This window comes from Haliaeetus leucocephalus, unplaced genomic scaffold, assembly GCF_000737465.1.
Source record: "Haliaeetus leucocephalus isolate CR32 unplaced genomic scaffold, Haliaeetus_leucocephalus-4.0 Scaffold933, whole genome shotgun sequence".
Taxonomy (NCBI): Eukaryota; Metazoa; Chordata; class Aves; order Accipitriformes; family Accipitridae; genus Haliaeetus; species Haliaeetus leucocephalus.
The window spans coordinates 2,070,053-2,084,497 of NW_010973369.1; the positions used below are offsets into that span (position 1 = coordinate 2,070,053).

General features: G+C 38.4%; 1 protein-coding gene across 1 annotated transcript in view; it reads left to right on the forward strand.

Annotated features, from left to right (window-relative positions):
- Positions 1-8,949: 8,949 nt before the first annotated feature.
- The window catches only part of PTPRT (protein tyrosine phosphatase, receptor type, T), a 350,042-nt gene continuing 344,546 nt past the window's right edge, over positions 8,950-14,445 (forward strand). Inside the window, exon 1 of the mRNA XM_010584069.1 lies at positions 8,950-9,069. Within this exon, the coding sequence (XP_010582371.1) occupies positions 9,048-9,069 (22 nt within the window). The 5' untranslated portion in view covers positions 8,950-9,047. The remainder of the gene's footprint in view (positions 9,070-14,445) is intronic.

Sequence of the window (14,445 nt, forward strand, 5' to 3'; positions counted from 1 at the left end):
GGTTTAGTGGGCACAGTTGACGGTTGGACTCGATGATCTTGAAGGTCTTTTCCAACCTAAATGATTCTATGATAAGACTCCAGTGCAATAGTTGATGTAGAATTTGGTGAAAATGCACCATAAATACAATGTTAGATAATTCTGTAAGGTACTCTGAATAATTATACCCAAGAATTTTTTGATCTTGGAAGGAAAGAAAAGCAATGTTACCTTTTTTGCAGAAACAATGAATACCCACAAATAGTTTTTACTGACAAATATAGCTAAGCACATTTCAGCAAACATGGCTAATCATTTCAGATGGATTTTTGGAATACAGAACAGCATTATTTTGGGAAAAAAATTGGTCTTGAAACTTAAGAAACAAATTGAAGTAAAGCAAGGCTTATCTTAAGACTACAAGAACAAAAGCAAGCGCTACAAATTTGCATTTTTAAAAAGGAATCTTCATTTCATCATACTATGACTAAAGCAGGAGCCTGCTTCAAGGGTGGAAATCCACTAAACTAATGAATTAAAAAGATTATTAGCTAGAATTATAAGAGAAGATGATGGGGAATGTCTGTTTAAGAATAGTCTATGGTTTTGAAAACCTGTGTTAATTTTAAGTTTCTTCATATGGGGATAGGCAAGTCTTGAAAACTCTTCACATAAATCTTGGTGTGTTTCAGCAGACTGAACTAAACTGAACGTGCAAAGTTAGGGTTCTTTGAAAAGGTGCAGTGTATTAACTGACTTTATAGGTTAAAAAAAAAACAAAACCAATGAGATTATAGGTATGTATATACCTATGCTTAAATAAAGCAATAAAATGTTAATATTGAGCTATTGAAATAGTGACAGCTAAGCTGTCAGAAGCAAGAAGATATTCTTGGTATTAAATAAAGGACATGCATTCTGGCAAGTGAAGTTAGATGAGTCATCCTAGATTTGGACGTATAAATTTAAACAAATGACATTTAGTGTTAGTTTTACTCCCAGGATACTTCAAAGTGATTTCACTGATTCTTGGTGGATTATGAAGTACAGACTTAGTAGGGAATGTATGAGCTGGTCTAGGGCTCAAATTATGAGACATGTAGGCAAGCTTTTGCAAAAGGAAACCTATAATAATGAATTTAAGAACTTAGCTTAACCTGACAATTTCAGGAAATACAGCTTAAATACATGTTCCATATATATCAGGATCCTAGCCACAGTGTTTGTTTTCGGCAGAGTGGTTCCATGGGATTAGGAAGATAACTGATAAACTTTGTCAGACTCTCTTGCATATTTGGGACCAATAATTTCTGCAGAGAACTGCTGGAAGAAAAACTTATTACTGGGAGGACACTTTGTCTTTATGTGTTTCACTAAACAATGCTAGACCTATTTGATCTGTCCCTTTCATAACATTAACCTATGGTTATTGGTGAAGTTCATCATGAAAACAATAGATGATCTTTTTATGCAGTGTCAGCAATATTTTGATTATAGCAAGGTTTCTGTGCAATGAACATGCAACAATTGACTGTATTCATGCATGTGTTGTGTGTGTGTGTGCGTGGAAGCTGTACTCATAAACTGCTTCAAAGTGTGTGGAAATAGATGTGTGATGTTGAACCTGCAAAGATAGCAATTTGACACAGCGTACAAATTTGGACAAGACTTTCAAAAAATGTATACCCCATAGTATGACAGTCTTCCTTAAGTTGATAGCACTTGAAATCATTCAGCCTACTTTTGGGACCATTACAGCTTCCAGTTGAAATGAAGATCTTTTCTAAGCTGCATTCAGTTTTTTCAAGGATTAACTTGATGTAGGAAAAAAACCAACCTCAAACCTATATTATACATATTTTAATCTTGAAGTGAAGTGATTTTTCATTGCTGTAGTTAAAAACAAACACATGTTTTCTGCACACACATACACCTCCCCACCCCTCCTGGTCTGAAAGGTCTGATTGCCAGGACAGAACATGCAAAAGGAATGAAATTTAGTCAAATCTAACAAGAATGATCCATACCTAAGCCAGGCAATTGTAACCAATATCTCAGAGGACTAGCACCTTCCAGAGTGTAGATAAAACCTTCTCTGCTTACATCTAAATCTAATAATACTACGTTAAGAGTAAGATGGAAAGAAAAGAAATGGAACTGTCCTGTGTCAGATGAATCATGCCTTGACAATGAGGACTGATATTTGCAGTAGAAACCAAATCACATACAGGAATGTGTTTGAGGCACTAGAGAAGTCACTGACGCTTACTTCTAAAACCAGAACATCTGGATACCTTGAGAGAAGCACTTTTGTGAGCACCAGAAGTAAAGAATACTGGTTTTCAGTGGATTTGTGTTTCATGGTTGAGTGATTTACCTGAATTTATGCTAGGTCTAAGCTCAGTTCTTAAACAATTGGTGTCAGAAAAAGATGTTATGAATGTTTTAGTTTTCAGTTTATACCTTATTACACATTGGGGAATCTATTCCTCAGTTTCTCCTGGTGTAGATCTCGGTGGAGGTCCTCTGTTAAATAATGAGGCACAAAAGTTGATCAAAGCTTTCCCCGCAGTTTGAGGAGTTATAGCATCTTTCTCTCCCCTGTAGTGTCTGAGTTTAAATACACAGTGAACCTGTGGTGCTGTTTGACTCAGTAAAGATAACTCTTCTTCTCTTTGCTGAAACCTTTTCCTTGAAAATCTGGGAATATAGAATAAACAGTTGAGTAAAATAATACGGTACTGATTGAAATTGGGCAGTTACAACAGCAGGTTGATAACATGATGGCAGAAGGATGATTTTCTGACAAACGAGATCCCCAGTTACCATTGGCCCTTCTGAATCTTCCCATCCTGTGCTGTGCAGATACCTAAGGCTGTACAAAACTCATTGCTTCTAGGGTGCTACAGTTGAAACTAATGACAAGTGTCCTCCTCCAATTCCTCCATACTTGTCCTTCTCTTCGGCATGATGTCTGTTGAGAGCTGAGGCTGTTGGACAGTGCTCATTATAAGTAGGTCTGGTCTGCAGAATTTGGATCTGCTTTCTTGTTGAGCTTAGCATTTTGGGTTGCTTCTATGCATGCTTCTGGTGTCTTCTGTCTTAATCTTTTTGGAAGGAGTAGAAAGTACATAAAGAACTAACTACTCTTCCTGGGCGAGGAAATCTCAACATCCCTTGATTTATCCCATCTTAAATGAAGCAACTCAGCACGAGCTTTATATGCACATTTTTATTCTCCTCTCTTCCAACCTCCATAAGAATGTGTAATAACATTTCTCAAGGATATGCTATGTGAAGTCTACAGTCTGAAAAATAAGTTCTAAATGGATTTTTATACAATAAATCCCATAATAGATCCCATAATGAGCCAAATGCGTCTCTTGCAACCCTTGTAAACAAGAATGTGTTTGGAAGAGATGACAACGAGTGACCAGAAACAACAGTGTTTTAATTTCTGGAGTTTTATAGTTCATAAGTAATACCTCTTTTTTTAATTTTTTTTTTATTTTTTAAATAAATAAGGGACAAAGCTAACTATTTGATGACCTAGAAGAAATGCCTGGAGTGGGACAAACAAGACTAATGTTCTTGTTGTCTCTACCCCCTCCCCACCTTGGGAATGCTGTAAATGCTTGATCAAATTATGTCTGATACTGTGATGTTTTCCATGTGTATTTAGAAACACAGGATAACTGACGAGGTTTCTCACATCAGTATGTTTCTTTATCCCTTTTTAGAAGTATCGTGGGTTTTTTTTAGCTGGTGAGGCCGTGAGAGTTTGACATTGGATGACTTTATAAAACATTCTACTAATTGGATTTGTTCAAATAAATAAATCAAACACTAATTGGAATGTGCCCTGCCATTATTTTTGCTTACTGAATTAGATATAATGGCGTGAAGTTCTTTTTATCATATTTGTGCACTTATTTAAACACCCCCCTGGCGCACACTTCTGCAAATTCAATTATATATTCAAAGGAGGCATTCAATTTATGCAAGGCTGGTTTACATTTAATCCAGGGGCAAGTCTCAGTAACTGATGATAGGTCTGCTCAAGATTAATTAGCATCACTCAGATGAGCAGTGGCATTGTTACAAGCCTGCGGTGTAAAACAAGGGATATTTTATCCTTCCTATGTGAGCCATTATTTGCTTCAATATGACCCTTTTCAGGAAGGGAAAAGCTGCTTTTTTGTTTGGGTATCATTTTTTGAAAAGGGGTCAACACCACCTGTGTTATCTAACAATATCAAAGTAATCTCCACTTCCTTTTCTTTTGCCCCACTTAGCAACTGCATGTGTCACTGTTTAATTTTCAGCCAACCAGGGGAAAGACTCCAAGATCCCAGTTTGCTTCCTAAAAATCCTCATTCTTGTTAACAATTTACAATGATGTAAAACCCTATTTTGGTGAATGTGTAAATGTTTTCATTTTCCTCAAACAGCTTTGTGATATTGTGTCTAAAACTATAATGTGCGAACCTGGTCTCTAAATTCATTGATCAGTATCTTTTTCTTTCAATTTGAGGATACTTTTTCTGTGCTAATGAATATATCTGTTCTGCTATCAAACAGTTATGTTTCAGCAATGGGTGATTTTGTATTAGGATGGATCTAACCTTCCCCACTCCCCCCACCTCCTTATGTTTCAGCATATTTAAGTGTAGCTCACATTTAGGTATGCACATAGGTAACATCTTAGGAAATGCTGAATATTAAGCTTATCTGACAACAATGAAAATAACTGCTCGTTTTAGCCTGTCAGCCCACTTACTATCCCTACTTAAGTGTACACTTAAAATCTATTAATAAATTTTTAGTTTAAACTGAAATTCATTAGTGGGAACTAATTGAATTTCTAAGGATCTTGCAGCTAGGTGCTTGTGTAGCAAAGTGGATCACTCAATCCCATTAGGTGAGCATGAGGCACACCTGTACCAGTGCAATTGGACATCAAATGCACCGTTGTTTTGTGTTTCCTCGCTAGCCTGCTTAGGAGCCTATTGTCCTGAACGCACACTTGAACATAAGAGTACTTTCATCTCCTGGGTCAACAATATTCCACGGAAAAGGTATTACGCCACACTTTTCCTCAAACTCTTCTTCCTCATCCCAGTTTACTCTCCTTCAACAGGGGCTAGAACTTGTAGGGTGTGCTCTGTTCGGCAGGGCCCACCTGAGGACCCTTTACTGTGGTGAGTTCCTGGGGTTCCCTGGTCTGGCACGCTGCCCTTGGTAAGGCTGTGGGCCTGAAAGATGGATGGAGCCCACTTGGTTTGTCTGGGTGGTGGCAAAGCTGTCGCTGAGGTGGATCTGAGCACGGAAATGTGGTAATGGTGCTGCGGAGCATCCCTCAGCCTGCCTGGCTCCTCTTCCAGGAGAGGTAGGGGAAATACAGCCTGACTCACCCCTGAGGCTGGGTTTGCCTTTAGAAGCGGACGTTTTTGTTTTCAAGAGCTGTGTTTGTGCTCCGTGTCCATGTGCTGGCAGCAAGGGGGGCTGGAGGGGCGGCCTCTGAGAGGCCAGGGCTGCCCCGCAAGGGACAGGGCTGGCTCTGGCTGCTTCCTCAAAGGCCGTAGTGCTGGAGGCTGCTGAGCCCCTCAGCGATGGTGGTGGCACCTCTGGGAAATGTGTTTAAGAAAGAGCAAAACGCCAGGAAGCGGGGGAGAGGAATTGTGTGAGAAGCCATCCTGCAAAAGACCGGGGTCAGTGAAGGAGGATGAATGTGGTGAGTCTTGAATTCCTGAGGTGAAGTTGGGTGGAAATATTACAGCTGCTTTTCTGAATGTGGCTGCCTGTAACTGAAGCTGTAATGTCATGTCCGCCATGTTCTGCAAAAAAGATAGGTCTAACACTACCTATGATGTACTTGTTTGGCAGATATGAACACAAGCCACTGTGACTGTTAGAATAACTCCAAAATCTGCAATATTCTGGATGTTGTGGTTCTTTCCTTCCACTTTCTGAAGTTTCTTCCCTGTTTCATGATACAACGTGTACTGTAATAGTGTGAACAGAGGAGTTCCTGACTTTTTAGCTCACAAACTGATATGGCTCTGGGTCCCAGCTGAGTCTTTAGTTCACTTTTAATTCTGCTCTATTTTGACACACTATATCAAGAAGCAGATGGAGACTTCCTTCCTCTTGGTACCTGAGATTCATGCAGCCAGCCTGCCTGTCTGAGCCCTTAGAATTGACTCCAGTTTTTTCTCCTTGTTCTCATTTCCTGCAAATTTACCTCTCCAAATTCCAATTCTGTTGCTTCTAGTAAATTAATCTTTCTGCCTTATTGCCCTGTCACTCTGTGTTTGGAGGTTTCTCCACTAGCCTTTTTGTTCTTTAAAATGTAGATGTCTTGCTGCTACTTTTAAGGCTCTCCATGGTTTATCCTTTCCTTTCTTATCTAATTGTACTACAAGGTTAGCTTTGACTTTCAGAGAAGGTGCTTTAAAGCTTCCTCAAGCGTTGTCTCTTGTCAGTGGAAACTCCCAGTTAATTTCCAGAAGTTCTCACTGTATCCCCTTTTCAGGTTCTCCTCCAACTTTACCTACTTCAGCATGTATTAAATAACCTGTTGAGCTGATTACACCAAGATATTGACAATTACATTCCCTGTTAAATGAGGACTGCTACCCCATACTTTGCTACTATCGCTTGTTTTGCTTCTGGGACTTTGTAGCAGCACCTGTGCAATTTTCTCTATGTACACGACGCCTTGTACAACTGTCTGGCTTGATCAGAGAATTTGTTTACAATCCCTTCAAAGTAATAGCTCAGAGACAGCACTGTTACTGTGTGCTGCAGTATGCTTAGCACAGGTTGTGTGGAAATGGTGGATGTCTGAAGTTGTGCTATTAAGGTGAATCTATCAAAATTTGAATGCCCTGCTTGGAGACTGAGAGCAGAGTATTTGATATTGTCTCTCATATCCGCTTGCTGTGAAAAAGGTGACTTTCAGTTGCATTACATGCTTCCACACAATCCAGAAAACCTTTATTTTCCCTTAGACGTTTTAATGAGCATGTTTAATATGTTAAATTTGAACTTTTTCACCTAAATTAAATAAAAAAAAAAATAGGGAAACAGTTTAAATGTAATCCTGCTCATTTTGACAGCTGGGAAAGCTTCAGAAGTACAGTAAATTTAAAGCAAGGATTATTAAAATATTGTAAAATAATGACACTTCAGAAATATTTACAGAGACTCCACTGAACAGACAGGCAAGCTTGCAAGGGTCATAAAATCTGCTATAGTCAGATCTGCTATAGTCAGATCTGTTTATAAGGAAAATATACGATATTTCAAATTAAATGGTTATTTTTTTAGGACAGGCTTGATCTTTAAACTTTTCTTTAGCAACAGAGTCTTTTGGGGTGTCAGGTACTCTACCCAACAAATACTTCTAGTATTCACTTAAATAGAAATAATATGTGAAGTTTTGTAGAACAACTTAGAAAACCAGTTGCAGTTGGAGTGCACATGAAGTCCTTTAACAGAATAAGGATTTAATAAATATTAATCACATGGTATACATTTGTGTTTGTCGTTTATGAGGAGGTCCACAGGAACTGAGACAAGTTTGGGCTTTCTTGGGAGCTAGAGAATAGAAAATACAGGTGAAAACTAAAGAAGGCCTCAATGTCCCCAGTGTTGGATAACCCTTATTGCAAAGGGGCCACAGATCACTCACGTACCAGCTATTTAGTGTGTGTGTGTGTCTGTGTGTAGGCAACATAGCCTGTGGGAAGGAGTAAAGAGTCAGGAACATCTCTGTGCATATAACTCTGATTAGTGTCAAGAGCAATTGGCAGTTTCGCTGGCAGAGCAAGTTAGTGTTGCCTTGAGCATTGCTCAGTTCTTGCAGCTCTGAAGTATTAGATGTGTCCAGTTGACATTGGAAGACTAGTATCTGCAGAGAAAAATTATCTTTGCTTTCCTAAGAGAGAAAACTAAAGCAGTACAGAGACACTGTTAGCATGATTAAGGTCTAAACTCAAGGGCCCAGGCTGCCTGATCTAATGGATCTAGTACTGAAATATGTTTGGCAAACTAAGTTGGGTGGACATGAAGAGGAATGTGCCTGAGGTGATGTATGGGATACCAGTGTAGGAATATCCTACCAGGGAATAAACTAGCTTGATTTGCCTGTGTGACACAAGTTTCGAAGATCTGTGTTGGAATACAAAATTTCATTCCACTGTTTATGGGTTTCCCCTGATTCACAACGTTCAGGCAGCTGCCAGGTTGTTATTTATGACAGTTAACTGCTTCCAAGTATTTCAGGAATTGCAGTAGGAAAGATCACTTAGTCAACAGTCTGGAAGGTGTGAATGCTAGTTGCCATCTACTTCTTGTTATTCTCATGTTCTCATGTTGCTGAGAAACTAGAGGGTTGCACTCAAAAGAATTGACTCCAAAGACCTTGACAAATTGTCATGTGCCACACAGAGCTTCATGTTGTTATAAGATGGTTAAAAGGAAGGTTGCCCTTTCTGTAGGTGTAACCCAGCCTTGCGTAATTCAAGGCTTAAAAGTGAAAAGAAGTGCGGATTCACTGCAGGAACAGTGATGCTGTGCTTTTTTTACAATTTGTATTTCTTCTTTCTCTCTCTCTCTTTTTTTTTTTTTTTTTTTAATATCTGACTTGGAGGTTTATGTAATTAAGTATCAGTTACTGGGACCCAAATGCAAATATTCCTGCATGTGTGCATCATGTGCAATTGTCCTTGAAAATGTAAAGACAATAGGTTGAAATAAAGGGAACTTATCTAAAAAACAGTAGCATGGAGGGAAGAAAACAAAGGCTTCAATGGATATAAAGTGTGGAAAGTACAAAAATATGTTGTTTTTTCCTTTTTTTTCCTCTGTAAACTTGGGTACAAAATATTTAAATAATGACCTATCATAAAGAGATATAAATAATTAATACAGAAATTTATTATTTTTTCTTGGTTTTAGGTGGTTGCTCATTTGATGAGCACTACAGTAATTGTGGTTATAGTGTTGCCTTGGGAACCAATGGATTTACCTGGGAGCAGATCAATACCTGGGAAAAGCCAACAATGGATCCTGCTGTCCCAACTGGTAAGTAAGAAGCCTCAACAACAGTGGGGAGATACTATTCTTTGAGAGAATCAGCTGTTAGCCCTCCATGGGTGTGTACTGGGTCTGGGTACCCACAACAATAGGGGTATAATTTTATTCAGTGATAAGATGACTTTTTTGTTCAAAATAATCTGATAACAGAATTCATAAACATGAGATGGCTTTTTACAACATTTGCCATTTGCTATCCTTGCTGAATCATTTTACACTCCTTATTCCTATTTTATTCTTGCATTTAAGAGAGAGGAAATGTTTCAGATATAATATTCTAAGGTTTGGCCAGCTTTTTGCATGTTTCAGGATCAGAATGGTGTATTATCTAGGGAGATGCATGTTTGAGAGGCCAGAAAAAGTAAAGCTTTGTAATGTCTGGGAATATCAGACCTTCCAGTCACCATTTGGCTCTTAACTGACTGTTTTAAAATCTAATTCTGAGAAAGAAAAGAAAATTCCTAAAGAATTAACTGTAGTAGATAGTGCTTGATTAGGCTGGTTTTCAGACAGTGAAATTTCCATATGCAAGAAAAACATTTCCAACAGAGAGAGTTACCAGAATATCTAGTTTGCTAACTTATTTTGAGAATGTCCAACAATAGTATAGTCTTCCATGTGATACTTGGAATATTCTCTGAAGAGCTCACAGTAATAGTAATTTCTAATAGTTTTATCTCTCATTGGAAGTTACCATTAAGCTGGGTGTATATGGGAATAAGTTCTCTAGCCTTAATAAAAGTTCTGTGGAATGTTTTGTTCACATTCAAAAAGAACTTGTTTTAAGAAAGCACACCAAAATTTTCTAAAAATCATGGTTTGTCTGTTCCTTGCCACCTAAAATAGCGGTGCAAGCCCCTTTAATGGACACAATGGCAAACAGACTTGACCAGCCAGTTAAGACTTTGATTTCAGTCCTGAGAAAGAAGTATTTGTTCTGGTTAGTGCGTTGCACTCTGAGAAGCATGAGCTACATGGCAGAACTGGAACATAATGTTGTTCAAGAGGTATTCTTATGCCTGTAATTATTGGGGTTAAGAGACTTGTAATTGCTAGCTGCCTGTTAAGTATACCATGTAGAGCTGATATAATAGCTCCCTGCCATAGCCATTGATAGACAGCCCAGTCTTCATCCCTGTATGCTTGTTGTCAGTAGAAAACAAGCTCACAAGATACCAGGCTAACTGTGGTTTCTTCATCACAAAAGGTTAGTTAAGTTGTGGTTTGGTTTTTTTTTTTTTATTTTATTATTGGAAATTGTTCGGAACAGGATCTTTCAAAGTCTGTAACACCTAGTACCACTTGATTTGGCTGTGGCATCCACAAAGAAGTTAACTGTGAAAGTTGCAGTTTTCTGGTCTTGTCTGTAAGAATGTATTTTATCATCCTGGATGTTGTTGCTTTTTTACTGATGGCAATTTTATCTCTATGGTTCATCAGCTTCTACCCTGTTGTGTCCTATTCTCTGTCCCTGGTAAAGACCTATCTAGTGACACATGACAGATCTTTGAATTGACTGATCCCAGAGCAACTTGAAGGAATAGGAACATACACAGTTTTCGTGCAATTTGGAAAGCAAGGAATAAATGGAAGGGCTTACATGGCTTGGACTGGATGAGTTCAATACTTTGTCAACTCTAAACGTTAAGGTAAACCTATCTTCCTGGCCTCCATATGAAGATATATTGTCATCTGAAGTACGCTGGAACCATGGAGAAATCAATAGACAAACAACAGGCTGGAATAGCATGGTAAAAAACAAAAACAAACCCACCACCAAAAAAACAAAAACATAAAACCAACCCCAAAACACTACAATGTAATTGTTAACAAGGCTTTCAGAATTATTTCTGCTAAAACTAAATAAATAGAGGTGTGTGTTTTCCCCCTTAGTACCTCATTCCATGATATTTAGTAGCACCAATAACTATACAAAGATGTTAGAGCTGCTGCAAACTTAATAAAGGTTAGACATCAAATAAGAAATACAGCAAGCGTTATTGTAGAGAGATGCAAAGGTAAAGCCGCCATCAACTTGGAATGTGCTGATAAATATTATCTAAAGAGATTTTAAGGGGTATAAGGGGAAATGACTCAGTTCCTCGTGTTACTAATTGATGACTTAGGACTATTCACACAGAACAAAAGGCGAAATCAGTAGGTAGAAAAAGAAGATTGACCACAGCAAATGTGTACAGAAGGGTCTAGTAAAAAAGCATGTTTTCAAGGTCTGTCCAAATCATGCTAACCTTGAAGTAAATTATAGTGGTCAATTAGACTCCCCAAAGCTAGCGGAGACGTTCAGAGCTATTATTGGGAGTCTGTATTGCTGGGATAGAATCCTAATGCATGTTGTTGGTATTGGTTACTCATTGAAAATCTGTTTTGTGAGAAGAAAAGATGTTTACTTAAAATTCATCTAGTGGCAAAACCAGGCAAATAAACTGATGAACAGCACGTTCCACTTCTGCAAGCAGGGACATCTTTAAAACCAGAGTACGAGAACATTTAGTGTTCGACTTTCCATTCTATTTAATTTCTCCACAGCAGCCGAAAGCAGCAGGGTGTAAATCCATTGAGCTGCAGGGTGTAAGAGGTGGTAACAAAGAGGTGTTCATGGAATCAGCATCTTCTGGTGGCCAGCTATAGCTAGGAAAGCTCCTTGGCATGAAGAGTGGTGACAGGACTGCATAGGGTTCTGAGAACACAAGCAGTAATGTAGATTTTCTTTATCAGGATGGTATTGTAGATACTACATTATTTTTGTAGCTGAAAATAGATTAAAATACTATATTGTGGAAATGGTAAAAACAAAAGGTGAGCAGGTATTAAGTTGGTTCAATGATACTAAGTCTGGAGCGCAGCTTGCTGGGAGATGTTGGCAAAACCATGGCCTGCTCCCACCCTGGTCAACCAGCCTACATTAACATTGCTGTCAGAGCTGTTTTCTTCTGTAAAATGTTATCGGTTTTCATAGGTACCAGCAGGTCCCTTTGAATTCACCAAGCCACAGAATTCTGTCCTCCTGAATACTAATGATAATATCTAGCACTTTTTACAGTATTTTTCATCATTAGATCTCAGAGTGCTCTTCAAAGGAGGTCAGTACCATGAATGAGAGCCTGAGTCTATAGTGCTGTGTGATTCTCTGCTGGCATACTGTTGCAAATCTCTCTGCCCAGGGATGACTTTCTGTCCTTTATTTTTTGAGTTAAAATGTCAAAAAAAAGGGGGGGGGGGGCAATTAAACTGCTCCATTAGCAATGTAGAAGTTTGTAGGCAATTTGGTTTACTCCATTGCTAAAAATTAAACTGTTTTCCATGAATTCTATGATTAATTCCTTAGGGCTGGAAACAGTGTTAATTGGGGAATTAAGAACCAGATGTTTATTGTTCTGAATAAGAGTTTCAAAAATGTGAAAGAAATGAATTGTAGGTATCGAATCCCCAGACTTCGGTGGGACTCTCATTCCACCTCCTTGCATAATAGCAGGAGCAATTATAATAAAATACTCTTTAACAGATGTGTGTTTACTTAAGCCTGAATACTCTCAGTGATGAGTATTCTACAGCCTTTGGGCTGCTTGTTCCACTCTTTGAGTTATAAAGGTTCTCAGACCTTCATTTTCCTTTTTAAGGCTTCATATCATTTTTTGTTCCATCTTTGACTAGAGAGAATAATCAGTTGTTGCTCTCTTTTATAACCTCTTTTATATAGTTGCATGTAGTTAAGTGTTTGTTTTGCAGAACTAAACATGACCCAGTCCTTTTAACCTTTCTTAATTCAGTGTCTTGTTTCCTTCCATCTACTCCTATGCCTTCAATCATTGCTTTCTTAGCTTTTTGGGGTATTTGCCTAAAGCTGTGTTACCAAGCAGGGATTCAATACTCTGCATGACAGTGCTGGAGGGACACAAGACTTTAATTCTGTTACCGAAGTTCAAAGTACAGCAAATAGATTTCTCCTGCTTTTCTTTATTTTCATCTTGCAGTTTTCATTCCTATTTTTCTGAAATATTCAGTCTTTATGTGCTGGTATTAGATGATGCGAGATGGACATGACCCTTTAGTTTGTGTTGTATCACAGAAGTTATTTCCTTGGTGGTAAAGTAGGGCCTGAGCTTTTCCGTATTTTTGAGGCAGATACTTGTTTAGTACAATCATGGGAATGTGTTGTGTTTAAACTAGCCAGGCAAAAGTACTGGCCTTATTTTTCATGTTACACCATTGCAGTATTCCAAGGACCCTGGACCTGCCTGCTCTTGGAGCGGTTGCAAGAATATTAATATTGCAAGTATTCAATATTTGCATGTTCAAAGTATTTTACCGTTATTTGCTAACTAACTCTAGTGGAGACTTAACTAGGGCTGACTGGACTGAAATAATTGCTTTAATTGTATTAAATACAATTCTACTCTGAATACAAAGCCATCATGCCATGTGCCTTTCTACAGCAGCACTCCTTGGCGTTAGATTTAGTGTTAATCTCAAGTTTGCTTTTCTAAAGTTTCCCTGTTCCAAGTTAGCAGATAAGCAATCAGCACATAGAGGCTGAAGATCTGGCCCCATCTGCCTGGCTGCTCACTTCCCTTCATGTATATAAACTGGCACTGAGTGTAAGTGCTACTTTACTTGTGTGTATGTATGTGTATATATACATAGATATGTATCTATATGCATGCTCCATATCACTGCTGTTTCTTGCTGAATTGCTTTCTAAGTAGACATCCTGTTTGTCTAGGAAACAGAAGTTTAGATATTATGAATTTAGGGATGAGCAAAATGTTTGGAACACATTATAGTATTTAGAGAGAGAGAGAGAGAGAGAATTAGAGCTACAACTCTCATATATTACTTAGCAAGTGCAAATTGCCTCACTTTGCTTGCTTATTCCAGAGAGTCCACAAATTTTCTGCAAAGAGAAGCAGGACCTGTTATCAACCAAAGGTATTTTTGTGGTAGAAATAGATGCATTTTTATCTTTTGAAGAGCCAAACTTGCTTGCAATGTTTAATTCATGGTTTGGAAGATGCAAAATAGGTGTGGAAAATGCCACTGATATATGGTTTTATGGATTTTGTGTGTGTAGTTCTGTAAAACTTACCAAGTAGCAGACAACTAGTGTTGCACCAGTGCCACAAGTGCACAGGGTGTCTTTATGCTTCTTGGGTTTACAATTGAGCTAAAGGATTCAAACTGTTCTATGGTTCTTCAGAAGACTATGGCAGGTTAGTACCAAATGGCTGCTAACTACACCATTAACGTTTATGGTAGTTGCAGCACTGACAGGTCTGGTTCCCCCTTCAGAGATGTAGTCAGCATTTCCTCTATAATTTTCTCTCCTGAACTTGGAGGAGTCATCTG